The 20546-nt window shown below is 32.7% G+C and overlaps 1 protein-coding gene across 4 annotated transcripts; it reads right to left on the minus strand.

The window, feature by feature from the left end:
- Positions 1–5689: 5689 nt before the first annotated feature.
- LOC109795870 (uncharacterized) lies at positions 5690–20212 on the minus strand. Of its 4 annotated transcripts, none has more exons than XM_020355431.3 (8): positions 20053–20211; positions 19607–19784; positions 19385–19485; positions 19265–19307; positions 19100–19156; positions 18894–18951; positions 10967–11094; positions 5690–6058 (listed from the first exon to the last, which is right to left on the minus strand). In XM_020355431.3, the coding sequence occupies exons 2-8, from the start codon at positions 19718–19720 to the stop codon at positions 5945–5947; spliced, it is 615 nt and encodes a 204-aa protein (XP_020211020.2). In that variant the 5' UTR covers positions 19721–19784; positions 20053–20211; the 3' UTR covers positions 5690–5944. The 4 variants fall into 4 exon arrangements, with proteins under 4 accessions (XP_020211020.2, XP_082933274.1, XP_082933272.1 ...); XM_083077148.1 differs by having other exon boundaries at positions 5690–6054; positions 10963–11094; XM_083077146.1 differs by lacking the exon at positions 5690–6058 and adding an exon at positions 10413–10583 and having other exon boundaries at positions 20053–20212.
- Between the last annotated feature and the right edge of the window lie 334 nt (positions 20213–20546).

Here is a 20546-nt window from a genome sequence, read left to right on the forward strand (position 1 = left end):
GAAGTACAATAACACGTCTGTAAGCTCTGCACTTTTTGTTGAAGGGGCCATAAAATAAAAGGTACTTCAACACATGCAATCTTTCGGGGAAAGACAAAAATAAATACGATAATTCATTTCGTTTTTAAAGCAACACACTAAATAAACACATTACTTTACAATGCTTTTGCTTTGTTAAAAATTTTAATTTATGCCCGTTAAATTTTTTTCAATGATTTTGGATTTTTTTAATTTTTTTTTATATTTTTAACTTTAACATTAATAGATATATTTTTGTTTTTAAAATTTTAATATTAATTAAAGATTAAATATGATTTTAGTCCTTACAACTAGAATAATATTTACTTTTATTCCCACACTTATGAAAATGTAAATGTATCATATCATATTTGATGTCCTTCACAAAATAATTGTCTCCTTTTAATTACGTGACACATTTTCAGATATGAGGTAGCGGGGGACTATGTTTTTAGTGAATTAAAACAATTTTAATTGTATTTTTATTTTGAAAATGTTTTTTTTATTATTTTCTATTTCCAATTTTTATTTAACTATTTAAAAAAATATTTTTTTTTAAATTATGCTTACTTTTTTTTTTAAATGATAAAACGTTATTTTTAATTATCAATTATATATTTTCAATATTTCTGAAATTTTCAGTATTACATGTTTTAATATTTCAACAATAAATTTTGAATATTATACTGTATTCTTTTTTATTTGTCTTTATTTTTAAAATTTTGATATGTTTTAATATTATGTTTTCAATGTATTTGATATTTCTATTATAAATTAATTTTTAATAATATACTTTTTATTTCATGTTTTCTTTGCTTTCAACTCTTTCTAATTGCTTACATTTTACTATTTTAAAAAATTATGCAATCATATAACACATTATTTTTCAAAGCTACATAATTATATAACAAATTTTTTATCACATTTTTCATTATTTTTATATTACACTTTTTATTTTTAAAACATTTTAAGATGCATTCTAAACTTGTCCTGGAAGCATAGATTTCTCAATAAAGTTGATAGGGTTGCTTTAGTTTAGACTCTTATGTTCTATCGGTTATACCCACACTCACCTATTACATGCAAAAAAAATTTGGTTCCCATGTAGAAGTTGTGAAATAATTGACTGAAATATTGGAATTTTGTGTGGAAAATGAAATAGTGGATGAGGCATCATTTAGTGCATGTTTGTTTTTACATTTTCCTTCTACAACGTCTGTTAATTTGAATGCACCCGCATACATATGCTTCTCTGTTTGGAAGCATTGAAATGCATGTGAATAATAAAACACAAACACACCTTTAATAGGTTGGGATAAGGTTTCGAGACCCATAGATAGATCAAGGTGGGTTGGGCTTATTGAAAGCTAGAGAAGCAAACATTTCCATGCTTGAAAAGTTGGTTTGAGAATTGCAACATGACCAAAAGTCCAAAACAACATGTTTGTCAATTGCCTTAAAAATAAGGAGAAATAATGTCAAAATATTGGTCTCCCTTTATATTTTAAAAGCCGAACAGGAAAAATAAAAGATCAAACAAAAATACCTCTATATTATAAAGATGAAAAGTTTATTTAATCTACTCTTTCTCGTAACAACTCCTTTAGTTTGATAATAAGTGTAATGTACAAAAAAAGAAAGTCTCAATATAAATTTCATTTTAACTTTTTAATGTATTATTTATTATCTCCTTTTCATGTATATCTCTAATAATAATTTTTTTTTGGCTAAAAACCTAATTTAGTCCCTTATTATAATTGTTTTTTTTTAATTTAGTTCTACTTTAATTTTTGGTCTTAATTTGATCTCTAATAAATTAAATTGTTGTAATGTCAGACTTCTGTCCAAATTATTTAAACGAAGTTAACTGTTGGTCACGTGAATGTCACATGGGTGCCACGTAGATGTATAGGTAGATGCCAAATTTCATTAATGCATCTAGAACCAGAACGGCCCGTTCTGGTTGCACATGTTGTGTGTTAATTTTGAATTTGGAATGGGCCGTTCCAGATGCAAAATTAACACACCACGAGTGCAGTAGAACGAACCGTTCTGAATTCAGAACGCGCCATTCCAAAATGCCAATCAGTTCAACAAAATACCGCAATGTGATTCAAAAATTGAAAATAAAAATTCATAACATATCATAAATTCAAAGACAGAAATATGGTTCAAAGACTGAAAACAAAAATTCATAACATAACATAACATATACTAAAAAAGTTCAAAGAAATTATTGAGAAGGGAAATCATCTGGATAACGCTGAAGGTGTCAATAATACATCTTATCTACCATATAACACTGAATGGCTGATAGGATATCAACATTATCTACCTGTACATGTGGTTATGTGGTGAAATGTTGGTCCTGTGTATCCTCTTCCTTTACTTCAGGTTGTACCTCCTCAATAACAGGTTGTTGTTGTTAGGGTACATCGGTCAATGACTTCAAGGGGAAATACCATGTCGTTTCATCCTTGACTGTATAGTATCAATTTGGTAGTAAGTAGTTCACTCTAGTTTGACCAACAATGAAATAAAACTTGCTACCATTGTCCTTAGTGATACACTGCATTGTCCTTAATGATACACTGTATAGCCTAAATGTTTAGCAATTGAAGTTATCAATCCCCATTGACAATATTACTAAATCAAGTGTTTGAAATGCTTTGTACCTTGGGTCTTTTTTCTTGCACGATTCACAACCGTGAACTATAATCATCGATCATTTGTATTTGGCATTCTGGAACTAGAACAAGCCGTTCTGGTTCCAGATGAATTAATGAAATTTGGCATCCACCTATGCATCTACGTGGCATCCACGTGGCCAACAATTAACTCCGTTTAAATAATTCGGATGGAAGTCTGACATTAATACATTTGGAACCAGAACGGCCCATTCTGGTTCCAGATGCATTAATGAAATTTGACATCCACCTATGCATCTACGTGGCATCCACGTGGTCAACAGTTAACTCTATTTAAATAATTTGGACGGAAGTCCGACATTGCAACAATTTAATTTATTAGGGGCTAAATTGAGACTAAAAATTAAAGTGGGACTAAATTGAAACAAACAATTAAATAAGGGACCAAATTAGGTTTTTAGCCTAATTTTTTATTTATAGAAAGTATATATGTGTACTTACATAAGGGTACATAATTCCATCACTCCCTATCTTTGTACGATAATACTTCATCTTTATAGTCTTTCTTCTTAATATTTTTGTGATCTTCAATTTTACTTATATGAAAAGTCTAATATGTGCTATTTTTATCTTTAATATTGAAATGAATAGTTCTTAGATACACCTATTTGATAGGATAAAAAGAGGATACCAACAAAAGATACTTTAAAATTTAAGTCAATTTTCTATTTCAAACAGGTCAATACAATTAATGTTGTAATAAATATAAAAGTATTTTTTTTCCTTTAATATATTATTATTTATACTAATTTTATTGAGTCCAAATCTTAATGACAGACTTATTATCTACTTAATTACTTTTGACAAAATTTTTGAATTGTTCATAGACTCATTTAGTTCTTAATATGATTTGAGGGGTATTTGACTTTTACCCTTCAATCAAACCTTTCAAGTATAATGTGATGTGAATGTCATATTTGCCCACCCGAAGCACAAGAGGGGAAGATTAACATCCAGGTTCAGTGTTGTGTGACACTAGATTAGTGCATACGATATAATTCACCTAATTTATTTTCTCTTTTGCTTTCCTTTTCTTCCCTCACATGTTCAAAACCTTAGTTGGATTCATGCTATGATTTTGACATTTCCACAATGCACTGAAAGTATCTCCAACCTCACAATTCAGCACTTTAATGTTTTGCCCTGCTTTTAACTTTCATGTGAAAATATACTAGCAATATAACAAACAACAGAAAAAGGAGTGTTTGGAATGTAGATGACAACATGCATTTACAACAAACGCACTTTGTTATTTTCAGGTAGACAACTCGTTTTCCTTCTATCCTTCTAAGCAGTTCTACCTCCAATTCTTTTTATAAAAAAAATATATATATAAAAAAAGCAAGTTTAGTGTATAGTACTAATGAACATGTGGTATTCCTATGCCAATATATCTTACCTGTCCTACAAGATACAAAAAGGAAAGAGAAAAATTAATTATAAAAAAAGTGTTATAAAAACGTTGAGTAAGAATATTTTTTAAAAAGGGAAATCTCGTGGTGAAAATAAATAGATTAAACTTAATAACCTATATGTAGACTATTTTACAAGAATCTTGTTTAAATGCGGCCAAAACATGTAGATCAACAATGTAAAGTTGTAACTTATGAACTGTTTGGGACACCTTTTCAAAACAAAACGTGTTTTACTAGAATGGTGTTGAAATATTCCTAATTTAGAACACTTTTACATTTCTTTTCAAAATCAAGAAAAATATTTGTTAATTTGGTTTATTTTTTTTATAAGACATCTCAATACATTTACAACAATTATTCTATTATTGATATTATTACCACTGTCAATATTATTATTATTATTATCATTATTACTATCAATACTATTAATATTATCCACGTCACTATCACACCTTTAAATTAATTTTAACAAAATAGGAAACCTTTTAAGTGAGTTAATTTTAAAATTAAAATCAGAATGGAAAAAAAATTAATTTTAAAAAATAAATAAAAGCTAAATGTAATTTTAAAAACTTTGAAACTAAACTTATATCATCCTATTAAGTAGCTTTAAATTCATAATTAAATTCTAGATATACAACATCAACCCCTATATATTAAATACAAATCTCTATCTTGTACAAGAGTGTTTTTAGATAACAAGAGGATTTATACAAAATTTTTTAGCTTCTTATCTAATTTAGTATAATTATTTATAAATAAAATATTAATATTTTAAACAAATTATCAATAAATAAAATAATTTTATATTACAATATAAATTATTTATCATAAATAAAAAATATTATTTATATGTTTAAAAATATCTATTAAATATTTATAAAAATTTTAAATATAATTTATAAATTTTTAAACATTAATATTTATTTATATTTAATTTATTATAAATTTTAATTATTATAATAAACATGTCTATATATTAACCAGGTTAAAGTACTAGTATTAAATACTCGTAAAACTTAACTGCTCGTAACACTTACTTTAAAAATATTTTCTTTTTTGTGAAAAATACTTCTTGTTTGAACCGCTAACCTTGTTTACATACCTAGATATATTTTTCACCTAACCTTCCCATTAACCAAATTTTGAACAAATCAAAACCAGCATTACTTCTCCGTCTTTTTCTATCTATTTTATTTCATTCAAAACGAAAACTGTGAAAAGCTGTAATACTATGTGTAGCCGATGACTGCGACATATTCTTTTCAAGTAGAAAATAATCACCTTTATAAGGGGCATATTTTAAAAATTATACACTAATATTTAAAAAAATAGGTTTCTGATTATTTTAAATAGCTTCTAAAATGAACTATAATTATAACTATCATTCATATTTCATAAATTAATATAATTATAATCAAACAAAAAATGACCTCTACTTCACATGAAATTTCTTAAAAATAAACACTTTGTATATTTTTAAAAGTTACTTTTTCTCCCAAAAAAAAATAGTTAAAACAAATGGACACAGTTTTGTTTTTCAAAAAGGACTCGTAAAAAACACAAAAAAGTGGCTGTAAGAATCATTTCCCACATTTTTTCACACCAAAAAGTCGGACCGAATGTTTGCATGCATGATAACGGGCGTTTGACCAAAATAAGAGGATCCTAAACATATTTAACATTTCTTAGTAATGACATGAAGGAGCATGTACATGTGTTGTTAAAAGAAAATGTATTGACGCATGCTCTTCTCTACAGTCTACAGTCTACACCAATTCCTTCATCACTATATTTTATAGTTTATGTGCATTTTTTTTGGAATGGTGATCCAGCTGGAGCAATGAGTCCAAGGTTTTCCATCACTCTTATCCTCCTGGAACTCAACTCTGGGGACTTCCCTAACGAGTTCGCTTCCTGAGCAAAAAAGTTAATATTGTAGAATTAAAAAAACTGATAGAAGAGAAGGTGAATTTCTCTGTTTTTATTTCACTGTATAATCAAACAATACAATGATATATATATATATATATATATATATATAGACTGATATTTGTCTTTCAGAAGCTCAAAAGCTTAAAATTCTATTAACAACCTACAATCAAAACCCATTACTGCTAATAACTATTGACTCTTGACCTTTTATTTGAACCAAATAAGAAACTGCTAAATTAAAATCATTAAAAACTGACATTAAAGTTTATTTCAACAAAACTCCCATGTAACCTTAAATGCTAGGGACTGGATTGTTTATGTAAGTCATATCTCTAGAGAGATGAATTCAGTAGCTCATACGCTTGCTAATTGGGGTGTACGGAATGTAGGTTCCGTTGTATTTTGGAGGACTCCTCCTGATTTTATCCTGTTAGCACTAGGGAGAGACTCTATGTCTTGATTGTCTGCTGTTTTAAATTTCATTCTTTACCAAAAAAAAAAAATGCTTCTTCCATCCTTCATGCCAATCAATTTCTTGTAGTTGTTGAAAAATACTGCCGGTAGCGGTTTCATGAAGATATCTACGACTTGGTCTCGACTTGCCACGTGCACTAATTCCACATTTCCTTCCTTCACATGATCTCGGATGAAGTGAAAGCAAACGTCAATGTGTTTGCTTCTCTCATGATTTACTGGGTTCTTTGCCAATTCAATTGCTGATTTATTGTCAACTCATCACAATCGCACCAATTTGTTGTTGCTCCAATTTACCCAACAGATTTCTAAGCCATATTGCATGACATACACACCAAGACGTTGCCACATATTCAGCTTCACATGTCGAGAGTGTTACGATTGGTTGCTTTTTTGAAAGCCAAGTAAAAGTCGTGTCCCCTATAAAGAACACATATCCCGACGTACTTTTTCGATCGTCTAAGTCTCCATACCAGTCACTGTCAAAATACCTAATCAACTTGTAATCTTCCGCACTTGAATAGAATAAACCGAGTGACACCGTTCCTTGAATATACCGTAGAATTCGCTTCAATGCCTTCTAGTGTGAATAAACAGGCTCCTCCATGAATCGACTTACAATGCCAACACTTAATGAAAGATTTGGTCTTGGTCATGTGAGATAGCGAAGACTTCCCACCAAACTCTGATATTTGCTCGCATCGACTCGATCTCCTCCATCAAATTTTGAGAGTTTTGCACCCGGTTCCATTGGTGTTGATACTGGATTGCAATATGCAATCTTATATTTTTCCAAAATCTCCTTTGCATAGTCTCCTATGACACAAAAATCCTCGTCTCTCCTTGTCTTACCTCTAGACCAAGAAAAAACTTCATCAAACCCAAATCTGTCATCTCAAATTCTTGTGCCATTGTGCTCTTAAACTCTTGTACCATCTCATCATTGTTCCCCATGAAAATGAGGTCATCAACATAAAGAGCTACAAATAACATATTAACTCCACTCTTTTTCACATAAAGGGCATGTTCATGGGGACATTGTTCAAACCTGTTCTCCTTGAAGTATGTATCAATGCGAGTATTCCATGCCCGCGGTGCTTGCTTTGACCCATAGAGCACCTTCTTCAATTTCAGCACCTTCTTCTCTTCTCCACTTTTCATATACCCGGGTGGTTGTTCGATGTAGATTTCTTCTTCGAGTACACCATTCAAGAATGTCGCCTTGACATCCATTTGAAATATCGGCCATTTGAATTGAGCCGCTTGTGAAATGAGCAATCGAATTGTCTCCATTCTTGTAACAGGAGCAAACACCTCATCATAGTCAATTCCCTCCTTTTGCCTGTATCCCTTTGCAACAAGTCGTGCCTTGTACCGTTCTGTCTCGCCTTGAGCATTCATCTTCCTCTTAAACACCCACTTCACACCAATGGGTTGACTTCCTTTTGGCAATTTCGCTAACTCCCATGTGTTGTTGCGGTCAATTGCTCTAATCTCCTCGTCCATGGCTGTTTTCCACTTCATGTCTTGCACTGTCTCTTCAAAACTTATATTTTCGGAATCAGCCAAGAGACAGACAATGTGTACCTCATTTGTTGAGTCATACAAATCTTGCAAACTTTGCATTTTGGGATATTGCGGTTCATTTTCATCATCAATAGTTTCAGGATTTGTTGATTTAATTGTTGGTATAACGGTTGAAGATCCTCCATCTTCGTTGATAACCTCTGTTGAGTTACTCCAATCCCACTTGCTTGCTTCATTAACTCATACATCACGACTTACCACGACCTTCTCGCTTATTGGGTCCAACAACTTGTATCCTTTTGTTTTCTCGTCATACCCAATAAAAATATACCTTTTGCTTTTGTCTTCGAGCTTCGTTCTTCGCTGATCTGGCACGTGTGCATAGGCCACACTACCAAATACTTTGAGATGAGAAATTGTTGGTTTTTATCCGCTCCATGCCTCTTGTGGAGTTTGATCATCCAGCTTCGCATGTGGACACCGATTTTGCACATAGATAGCACATTGCACAACTTCCGCCCAAAATTCCTTCGACATCTTCTTGCTCCTGAGCATTGACCGAACCATATCAAGAACTGTCCGATTCTTCCTCTCGGCCACATCGTTTTGTTGGGGAGAGTATGGTGCGGTTAGAAATCGCCTTATGCCTTCCGCCTCACAATACTCCATGAAAGCCATCGAAGTATACTCACCACCTCTGTCGGATCGTACTGATTTGATGTGTCTACCAATTGCCTTTTCCACCACCACTTTGAACTTTTTGAACACCTCAAAAGCCTCAAATTTTTCCTTTAGAAAATAAACCCAAGTTTTTCGTGAGAAATCATCAACGAAGGAAATGAAATATCTTTTACCGCTAAAAGATTCAGGGGTGATTGGTTCACATATGTCGGTATGAATTAATTCGAGAGGTCCCTTAGCACGATATTCTGCCTTCTTTTGAAATGAAGTTCTCATATTCTTGGTGAGTACACATTCTTCACAAAATTTTCCCTCGTAATTCATGTCCGGTAGCCCGTGCACCATGTTCTTATTTGCCAACTCGTTTAGACCACAATAATGTAGATGACCAAAACGGAGATGCCACATTGACGCCTTGTCTTCTACGTTGACTCGCAAACATTTTTCTTGAACGTTTCTCAAATTCAGCTTATACATGCGATTTCTCCCCATTTCAACTCAAGCGACCAAATGCCCGTGCTTATCTTTCAAGTGTAATTCCCGGTCTTTCATAAGTACCGTATAACCTTTCTCCATGAGTTGCCCCATACTCAAAATGTTGCTCTTGAGATCTGGTACGTAATACACATCTTGGATTGACCCAACTAAGCCATCCTTTTGTAAATAACAAACTGTACCTTGGCCTTTGACTTCAACCTTTGATGGATCTCCAAACGACACATGTCCAATTTCAACTTTTTGCAATTCTTTGAATAGGTGCTTGTGCCCGCACATATGATTGCTTGCACCCATGTCAAGGTACCACACCGTGTTGTTGTTAGTGTTGACTTCGTTATATGCCATCAAGAGAAAAATTTCTTTTGCTTCCACATCTTCCGTGATTAAATTGGTTGTTTCTTCCACCTTTTTCTCAACTCGGCATTCTTTCGCAAAATTCCCCACCTTGCCACAATTATAACACTTATCGGAATTACAATCCCTCGCATACTGACCATATTTGCCACACTTGTAACACTCGACATTGGAATAATTTGTCCGACTGCCTCTCTAACGAGCACGTCCTCTTCCACGCCAGTTTTGCTGGTTTGATTGCTCTTTCTCCTCATAATACCCTTCTTGACTACGACCTCTACCACCGTGACCATTTCCTCGACCTCCACGGCCACGCCCTCTACCTCAAATGTTTTGAGAATAGAGTGCCTTTTCGTCTTTGATTGACGCCTTGATTTGGAGTGCTTGCTCAAGTATCTCCTCCTCCTTCTTCTTCTTACGTTGTTCGTGTGCCTCGAGAGATCCTGCAAGCTCGTCGACCGTGAGCATTGTTAGGTCCTTTGACTCTTATATAGCACATACAACATTCTCGAAACTATCGGTTAACGACCTCAAAATCTTCTCCACAACTCGTACAACAGTTAACGTCTCTCTATTTTGGTTGAGTTGGTTCACCATAGTTTGAACACGTGTGATGTAATCGGAGACCCATTCTGACTGGTTCATCTTCATGCTTTCCAACTCGCCGCGAAGAGTTTGAAGGCGGACTTGTTTAACCTTGTCAGCTCCTTTGTACACTTTTGCCAAAATGTCCCATGCTTCCTTTGAGGTTGACGCACGCGCAATCTTCTCAAAGCCTAACTCATCAACAGCTCGATACAACAGGTACAAAGCCGCCTTATCTTTCGATCGCGTCTCTTTCAACTTTTGTGTTGGGCAGCTGAATATCCCATGGTAGTTTCCGGTTCTTCGAAACCTTCTTGGACCACCTCCCAAGCACTTGAGACCCAAGAAGAGCTTTCATTTGGACGCTCCAATTGTCGTAGTTTGTCGTCTTCGTCAGTCGGAGCAGCGACAGATAATTAGTCACACTTGCCATTAGCTCTTATACCAATTTGTAGAATTAAAAAAAAACTAATAGAGGAGAAGGTGAATTTCTCTGTTTTTATTTCAGAGTATAATCAAACAATACAATGATATATATATATAGACTGATATTTGTCCTTCAGAAGCTCAAAAGCTTAAAATTTTATTAACAGCCTACAATCAGAACCCATTATTGCTAACTATTGACTCTTGACCTTTTATTTGAACCAAATAAAAAACTGCTAAATTAAAACCATTAAAAACTGACATTAAAGTTTATTTCAACAAATACACCAGACAAAATCGAATAAACAACACATGAAATAACAAGGTTCAATTCCATATACTTACATCAGTTACATGACTTTGGCTAGCATCACCATCCAATGTCTCCTTTTGCTTTTGGCGCTTGATTGTGTTCTGCTCCTCATCTTGCCCATTGGATTTTCGCTTGCCTGCGGCATTTTTGCTTGAAGTTCCTGTTGAAAAAATAAAACAGGGAGAAATTAATATTTTCTGGAATTTATAGTGTTTGATTAGAGAGAAATGGAGGCGAAGGAAAAGGGATTTTATAAACTTTTTTGTTTGGTTCAATTTTTAAAAGGGTAAGGGGTGAGAATAGAGAGGAGCTCTAAAGCACGAATACACTACTTTCATTCCCATATCAGTATGAGATATGTATCCGATACGGATACGTCCCAATACATTACAAATACGGGAAAAGATTTTTAAACATTTTTAATATAATGCCAAAAATATCCTTACTTATGTTTTTAAATTCAAAATTATCAGGGTACAAAGGTTAATTAGTTTTTAAAATCTCTTTCCTCCCTTGTGAACCAAACAAGGAAATAGTTATCTCTCCTCCCTCCCCCTACTTTGAACCAAACATAGCCTTATGCATTGATTTACAATCAATGAGTAATGGACTAATGGGAAACTATATGCCAACATGAACCAACATCCAGCTTAATAATCAGTAAATGAGTATTTAATATAACCTATTCCATATAAAAAAAACAAAAGATTACTATGTATAACATAAATGTTACTCCCTCCGGTCTTTGTTATAAAACATAATTTAGAAAAAATTCTGTCCTTTATATAAAGCATCTTATAGTTTTTAGAAAACATCAAATTATTATTTTTTTGTTTGCTCCTATTAAAGATTGTGAGGATATATATTTTTCTCTCTCACTTCTTAAATTCTCTTCAATTGAGATTTATCATTTTTATTGATATTGGTACATAAACTTTGATAAAGAATAATATCTCCACCTCTCATGAAAATTTAATGATAAGTAAGAAAAATAAATTTGGTAAATCATGATTTTATTTTATAAACTTAAAATCAACTAACATAACTACTTATATTGTTCTGTGTAATTTGGTTAAAAATGTCTTATAATATGGATTAGAGGAAGAAATATTTTAAAACCTGCTAAAGCTGAAGCTAAGTTCTCCACTTTCATACAAATAAAACCCAACTAATACAGTGGCAGATGTGGCCAAACGTAATCTAACAGATACAAAACTCAGCAACTATATATTAAACTATGAATAAGATTAAATAGACACAATACAAACAACACCAGATCGTATGTCCAAACAGCACTACAGCAGCAAACCCACAAAGAGGATAAGCCACCCTGCATACAGTCAAATAGCTGCTTGGAGTTATAGAAACTAAAGTGCAGAATTCGACTAAAGGGCTGTGATACATCTCTATTGAGGTTGCTGAAAAGTTGAGACAAATGCCACACGATGGTCTGCGCATGGAGGCTCAAACCAAAGTGGGTATCCACTGGACTGATCTGAGCGTGAGGAACCATCATTAAATGACATGAATAACAGCTAGGAAGCTACAGATCTTGCAGAGGGGCCAAAAGCCTGAGAGAAAACTTTGCAATCACAAAAGACAAACTGCAACAGCACACGATAATGCGGGGGAAGTAACAAAGCAAGGAAAGCACAGCTGGAGAAATGAAGGTTTTAAAGTCATGGATAGTAAAGGGGGAGAACAGTGAAAAACACCCTTCAAAAACTTGGGTAGGAGAAGGAGATGAAAGAAGAGTGGCCAAAATATTAATGTGTTGTATTTCATATCATTCATGCATAGCATTGTACTTGGGAAAAATTGCATATTGTCATTTAGGTCTTCCTCGGCCTGTTTTTCAACTATTTGTGAAATTTGTTACGCTTTGGGTGTTTTTATGTTTCAGGAATTCCCATTCTATGCTTGTGAGGCACTCCAGCAAGAAGAAGAGACATTATTGAAACTTTGAAGTGAAGATTGGAGCTTAAGAGGCCTAATTCACAAGAAGGAGCATAATCTGCCTAGACAATGTTCATCAAATTTGTTGATGGATCTAATGTTGTGAATATGGGAGAAAAGCTATTTGAATTACTTGATTCAATTGTAAAGGAAATTGGAGGGAAAAAAATTGTCCAAGCCTCCCCAGACAATGGAAGTACCTATGTTCTTGCTAACAAGAAATTGGAGGAAAAAAGACCTAAAACTTATTTTGGACTCTTATGTGTAGCACATTGCATACATTTAATGTTGGAGGACATTTAAAGGATTCTCAATATAAAAAAAATAAAAAAATAAAAAAAAACAATTCAGCAGGCAATTACTTTGGTTGGCTTTTATTTGCAGCTATTCAAGCACTTTGGGTTTGTTGAGGTTCTTTACAAACAAAAGGGAGTTAATGAGGCATGTGGTAACCTGATTTGCAACATCTTTTCATTCCTTGGAAAGGATCCTCCAAGAGAAAACAAATATAAGAAAGATGTTTATCTTGGATGAGTGGAGTGCAAACAAGTTGGCAAAAGGAAGAGAAGTGAAATTGAATTGATACCAAATTTTTGGAGGAATGTGGTGCATAAGTCATAGATCCTCTTGTGAAAGTACTTTAGCTTCTTGATGGTGAGAAAAAGCCCATTGCGGGCTATATTAAAGCTATGGATAGGGCAAAGAAAGGTATTGTGAAGTCTTTTAATAATAATGAGAGCAAATATAAAGTATTTGAAAATCATTGATAGAAGATGGAATATTCAACTTCATCACTCATTACATACAACTGGCCATTTTTTGAATCCAAGAGTTGTTTTATGACAATCCTTAAATGGAATTTGATAGTAAGGTTATAATATTATATTCATGCACCAATAAGTTGCAGGGAAATCTAGATGTGGGTCGAAAAATCATGTTGTAGTTGCACACTTATAAAAATTGCAGGTGAAATAGTTGGGAATGATATTGCCATATCAATGAGGAAAAGGGTGTCACTAGGTAAGAAAGAAACAAAGCCAATAAAAATTTTAAACTTCTATCCTTCAAGTCATTTGCTTAAGTGTTTAACACATTTTCCTTGACTTTATAGTTCAATGGTAGCGACCATATGGTTCATTAACTCCTAATTTACAAAAACTAGCTATAAAGATCTTAGGCTTGACTTGTAGTGTTTCAGGTTGTGAACATAATTGGAGTGTCTTTGAACAAGTGATCAATTTGCTTTTAAGAGTCAATAATGAATTCCAAATCTTTCTTATAATCATTCCATGACTATTTAACTAAATGTTGTATAATCATACAAAGAGAAGGAATAGGCTTGAGCATAAGCAAATGCATGACTTGGTCTATGTCAAATATAATCAAGCACTCAAGCAAAGATGCAACCTTAAGAAGGAAATTGATCCAATTAGCCTTAATGATATTGATGACTATAATGAGAACAAGTTGGAGAAATGGATGGAGATGATGATGAAGCTCAAGATCACAGAAATTTTTATGGAGATGATCCACTTACTTGGGAATATGTTTATAGGATTTTAAAGGTTGGAGAGCTTATAAAGTATAATATATACTAGGTGCAACAAAAGGAAGCAAGCTGCAAATGGAGAAGGTGCATCATCTCAAAGAGCTTCTAAAAGAAACAAATGAGGGCTTTCTTCAACTAGGAAAGGAAAAATGTTTCAAGTTGAAGATTTAGAAGACATTAATGAGGAATCCGAGGAAAAATGGACAAATATTAATTTTAACAATTTGGAAGAGAAGCTGAAGGATATGCCTCAGTAATGATGATGGGAATTATGAGGATGAGGAGGATGATTAGATTAGTACAATGTGTCTTGTTGTCTTGAGTCTTGACTCTTTGATCATTGTCTTTCTTTACCTTATTCACATTCGGAAAAATAAGTCATTTAAACGAACAAGACAATTGGAATCAGCCTTGGGGGAATCAACCAATTTTTCATCCATTAAAACAAGTCACAACAAATAGAATGAAACTGCAATAACAAGCAAGCACAACCAAACAAGAAAAGCACAAGAAACAACTAGAGCAGCAACCAAATAGGAAGAGGTCCTTCACAAAAGAGAGACCCATAGATCATAGTAGTCAATAGTGGCCATAGTAGCGACGATTGCGGTGGGGCATTGCGGTCTATCGTGGCAATTTTTAAAAAAAAATCTGAAAATACCTCATTAAATGAGCTCATAAGTCCCATCGCCTTTTATATTAGGTGACGAACTATCTTAACCCATTGTAACTCTCTTCTCCCTCACTTGCTTGAACAATTTGCTTCATCTTCTTTGACGACTCTCTCCGTTGACATTCTTACTTCATCCTCTCTAACGACTCTGTGATTTGCTTCATCTTCTTTAATGACTTTCCATTCATCAATTTGTTTTTCTCTTTTTTCTTTATTTTTTTCTATTCTCCGTCATTCTCGTGTTTATATTCACTTTTCTTTCCTATTTTTCCACTGTTCATCTCTTTTGTTTGTTCCTTTTCTTTCTCTTTTTTCAGTTCATTTTTTTTTTATTTGGTGATCAGCAGAACCATGGCCTAACCAAACGCTATTGGAACTAGTCCTTGTCTCACACCATCAATGAGTTCTTCAATCGAAATGTTTAAGCCTACTGGTGACAACATTGATGTATTTTGGAAGCGGAATAACTTTAAAGACAAAAACAACAGTAAGAGTGTAACCTGTGATTTTTGCCTAAAAACTTCTATAGGAGGAATTACTAGTGCAAAAAGACATCAACTTCAAATAAGCGGAGATGTACATGCTTGCAAAAAAATATCAGAGGATATTAAATTAGAAATAAAGGTTGCTTATGAGAGAAAAAAATTGACAATGAAGTATATATGGAGTCTATGCAAGAAGATGAAGAGGAAGATGACATCCAAGCTATTGCTAGATTTAAGAGACCTTTATCTACATCAAGTGAAGCCACTTCTACTACCAAGAGGAGGGGTATAAACGTCGAAGGTCCTCTTGATTTGCACTTTGCTAAAAAATCGGAAGAAAGTATCAAATTAGGTAAAGTCTACAAACAAACAAGTTTAAATGATACTTGTAATAAGAAACCAAGAGCAAGGGTAGTTCAATACATTGCCCGCTTCTTTATTAGGAATGGAATACCATTTAATGTTGCCCCATCAAAAAGTTTCAAATTGATGGTTGAAGCTATTGGCACCTACGATCCCCATTTAAGCCACCAAGCTACCATGAATTGAGAGTTCCATTCCTTAAAAAGAAATTGGAATACACCAATGGCTTATTGAAGGGCCATGAAGAGAGTAAAATATGAATACTCACTATCTGATGGTTGAATGAATAGAAAAAATAGAACTTTGGTTAACTTTTTAATAAATTGTTCATTGGGAACAATGTTTGTGAAGAGTATGGATGGTTCTGAGTATACCAAGACTAGTGAGAAAATGCTTGAGCTTTTAAATAATTTTGTTGAGGAAATTGGAGAAAAAAATGTTATTCAAGTGGTGACAGACAATGGAAACAATTATGTTATGGTAGGCAAGAATTAGTCATCGTCGTTCCTCAATGAGATTTTAATTTTATACTCATAAGATTATATAAGTTATAACTTTTAATTTTAATTATTTTGTTATTGGTCTTTTTAGGTTTGGACTCCATGTTCTTCCCATTGTCTTGACTTGATACTAGAAGATATTGGAAAGATCCCTAAAGTTAAAAGGGTAATACAAAGAGGCATTACGCTTGTGGGTTTCATTTACAATCATTTGTTGATGCATTGAGTTACAAGATTTGCAACAACCTTTCTCATTTTGCAACAATTGCATAAGTAAAAAACCAATCTTAAAAGGATGTTTACATCCAATGAATGGTTGCAGTCAAAGGGAACCAAAGAAAATAAGGGAAAGAAAACAATAGATGTTATTCTTATGCCTCCATTTTGGAGTGATGTTATCTATGCTTTAAGGCCTATTGTACGTGGTTTGAGATTAGTGGATAATGAAAAAAAATTGTCAATGGATTACATTTATGAAGTTATGGATAGGGCCAAAAGAGGCAATTCAAATTTCTTTCAATCACAATGAAGAAAAATACACAGATATATTTGCAATTATTGATAAAAGATGGGATTGCCAACTTCATCATCCTTTGCATGCAACAAAATATTATCTAAATCTCGAGTTCTTTTAAAGAAATTCAAAAATTAATGATGATGATGATGAAGTGATGGATGACATCCACAAATGTATTGACAGGCTTAGGGATAATGAATTTGTAGACAACATTCACACTCAGATGCTACTGTATAAAAGGGCGGGAGACAGATTTAGCATTCTTGTAGCAGTGAGAACAAGGGTTAAGATGGCTCCTAATAAGTTAAAAAGTTCTTAAGTCTTAACTTCACTTACAAATTTTATGATTATTTGATAATTTTGTGTAAATAATAATATTCAATTCTTAATGCATTGTGTATGAAAAGCATTTCAGTTGAGTGGTGGAAGATGTATTGAGGACATACACCACGTTTGCAAATTCTTGCCATTAAGGTACTAAGCTTGATTTATAGCTCATTGGTTTGAGAGCATAACTAAAATACCTTTAAGCATGTAAGCTAATGACTTAATGTATTTATGTAAAATTGAAATGAACAATTTAAATTTGAGTTTACCATTAAAAATGGAAACTTAACTAACATTCATGTTTTTTAAATTATTATAGGTTCACTCAAGGAAGAGAAGTAGACTTGAGCACCAAAAGTTTCAAGACTTGATTTTTATTAAATACAATCAAGCTCTACAAGAACGCTTTGAGCAACGGGATGTAATTGATCATATTGTCTTAAATGATATTGATGATAACAATGAGTGGATGTTGAGAGATTAGGATGAAGATGATAATGTTGAAGATGATTTGGTTTTTGATGATGATGTTTTGACTTGGACAAATGAGGCCAAGGCAATTGAAGCTAGTGAACCTTTGAAATACACTAGGAGACAAACACTAGTGAAAAAGGCAACAACAATTGCATCTACATCAGTAAAGAAAAAGGAAAAAAGTGACAAAAGTAGTGGAAGAAGATTTAGATGAAGATGAAGTAGAAGAAGAATATAATTCTAATGCTAGTGGGAGTGATGAATTAGAAGGAGAAGAAAACTTTAATCTTGATGAGGAAGAAGATTGAACTTTAATGTTTAATTTTTTAGTTATTTAGAGCTTTAGCTATGCTATAGATGACTTAAGCTTTAAGCACTTTATTTTCTAGACATTTTATGATGTGCTTTGTTCGAGTACTATAAACTTTTATCATTAAAAATTATTAATGCATGAATTTAGAGTTATGCTTTTTTTAGATTTTATATATATATATATATATATATATATATATATATAATTTATTATTTAATATACATAAATATAACATTAGAATACTAGTAATCCTGCTATCCACAATCCCACTTCGAGAGTCGGCTGCTCCGCCGGTTGATAACTATGCCTCAAACCATACTTGGTAAAAAAAATAGGGAGGGTCAGCCTATACCATGGTTGACAAATACCAAGAACAAACCAAAGGGCAGGGAAGCTTTGCTACCAACTTGAATTTATAACTGATCCTTTTACTGATTTCTTGAAGAAGAGAACCCTCAACAATGGGCTGAATAAATACATTTATGATACAACAAATAATGCAGGAAATAATTATCTCTTAATCTTAGGGATCAACCTAAATAGCAAGTCAACAAGAGATATCCAACATATCTAAAATAACAAAAAAGAATAAAAGAACAATGCATTTGATAAATATACAAAATCAACTATAAACCAACAAAAACAAATGGAAAAGGGATAGCCCAAACACTTGGGTGTTTACACTCTTTTTCACTCCTTTTTTTTCTTTTCTATGGAAAGAGGAAACTCAAAATAGCTATGCAATTGTAATTTGGTAAAGAAAAAGTGCAAAACCATTAGAATTGCAAGAAAATGGGGTAACCTTTAGGCTTTGATGATGATGACCCCTTTGATCTATGGGATTTTGTACTAGGAAGATCCTTTCACCCACAAAAAAATGACAGCAAACCAAACAGTTAGTTCAAAGTGTTTAAGACAACTTGCTGCCTAAGAAAAAAACAAAAAACTGAAGATCATGCTCATGACTTCATTAGCAATCCAAATGAAAAAGTTATAGGTACGATGTACCTTTTCAAGAGCCTGCAGAAGTATTTTCCTGAGAGAACCATCATTTTGCTCAAGTATCTGAAAACTCAGAGATATAAGGACAAAGAAATTCATGCAAAGCCCTAATATTTACAAGGAGACAAAAAGTAAATAAATATATCAAACAGTTTCCAAATATCAACTTACCGTCTTAAACTCAGAACCATATTTAATAGGATCTGCATAAGAACTGCAGAAGGAAACAAGGATTGTTACAACGAATTAATGTGTAAAATGTACAGATCATCAATAGAAAAAAATACTGACTATGTATAACTTCCATAATGCCTAACAAGGACTTCCCCTGGCAATCGTTTCCTCCTGTTGCTCGGTTTAACACTCTTATTAACACTATTTTCATCAACAACCTACAACAAAGTCAATTATTTCAGAAAAAAAGGTAATTTAAACATCAATTAGTTGATATTAAACATGGTATCTAGCCTTTCACGAGGTCAAAGAAATCTGGAAGCACGAAAATTCGCCTACCTGCGCAGGCCACCATGAGCCACTGCGAAGCTTGATAAATATCACATCTCCCAAAGCCACTGAATCATTTGCAACTTCTTCACTGGTCTCACTCCTACTCCCACAAGCCTTCATAGTTCAATCTGGGCTAAGAAAGCCCAAAGGTCCCAACTTGTTGATTTCACCGCTAAATAATGCACTAAACCCACAAGAAAACATAATCAATTAATTGTCTAGGCTAACACAAAAACATACACACAGCATTAATCTGTGTATGTCATTCTTCTTTACCCAAAATTCAATTGTCATGTAAAACACCAAAGACGAGAAACATGAACTAAACAAAAAATTGAAACCAAAATTTGAAAATAAACAGAAATTTTCAAATTTCAGTGACATGCAAAAATAAACAAATAAATAAAAAGAAAGCTTGGACAGAGAAGAAGTGTAAGAACATGCACACTTACAACAGGAATAAGAATGCATGCGAGAGTAGGAGGATGAAGAAAGACCTTGTAAGAGAGAACCCCAATCAGCCTCGAGTCAAACAACTCTCCAAAATCCTTGTTTTTTCAAGAACAAGATTCAGATTTTGTCGCAGAACTGAATCGTATGTTAGCATATTTTAAATTAGTATAAATAGATATTTTAAATATATAAATTATATTTTAATTTTTAATTTTTTTTTACAAATTTTAGATTTAAGATAAATAAATATTATTATATTATTTTAATTATTATATTTTTTAAAATGTTTAAATTCAATCAATTCTAAATATTTAAATTTATTTTATGTAAAATTGGTTTTAAGAATTTTTCAAAAGAAAAAGATTTGTAAGAAATTTTTAATCTTTTATTTAATATGATTTTTATTTATTATAATTATTTATTAATTAAATATTAATATTTTAAAATAAATTACAAATAAATATAAATGTATATTTTTATAATATAAATTATT

This window comes from Cajanus cajan, chromosome 6 (assembly GCF_000230855.2).
Source record: "Cajanus cajan strain Asha chromosome 6, NIPB_CcT2T_4, whole genome shotgun sequence".
NCBI classification, from domain to species: domain Eukaryota; kingdom Viridiplantae; phylum Streptophyta; class Magnoliopsida; order Fabales; family Fabaceae; genus Cajanus; species Cajanus cajan.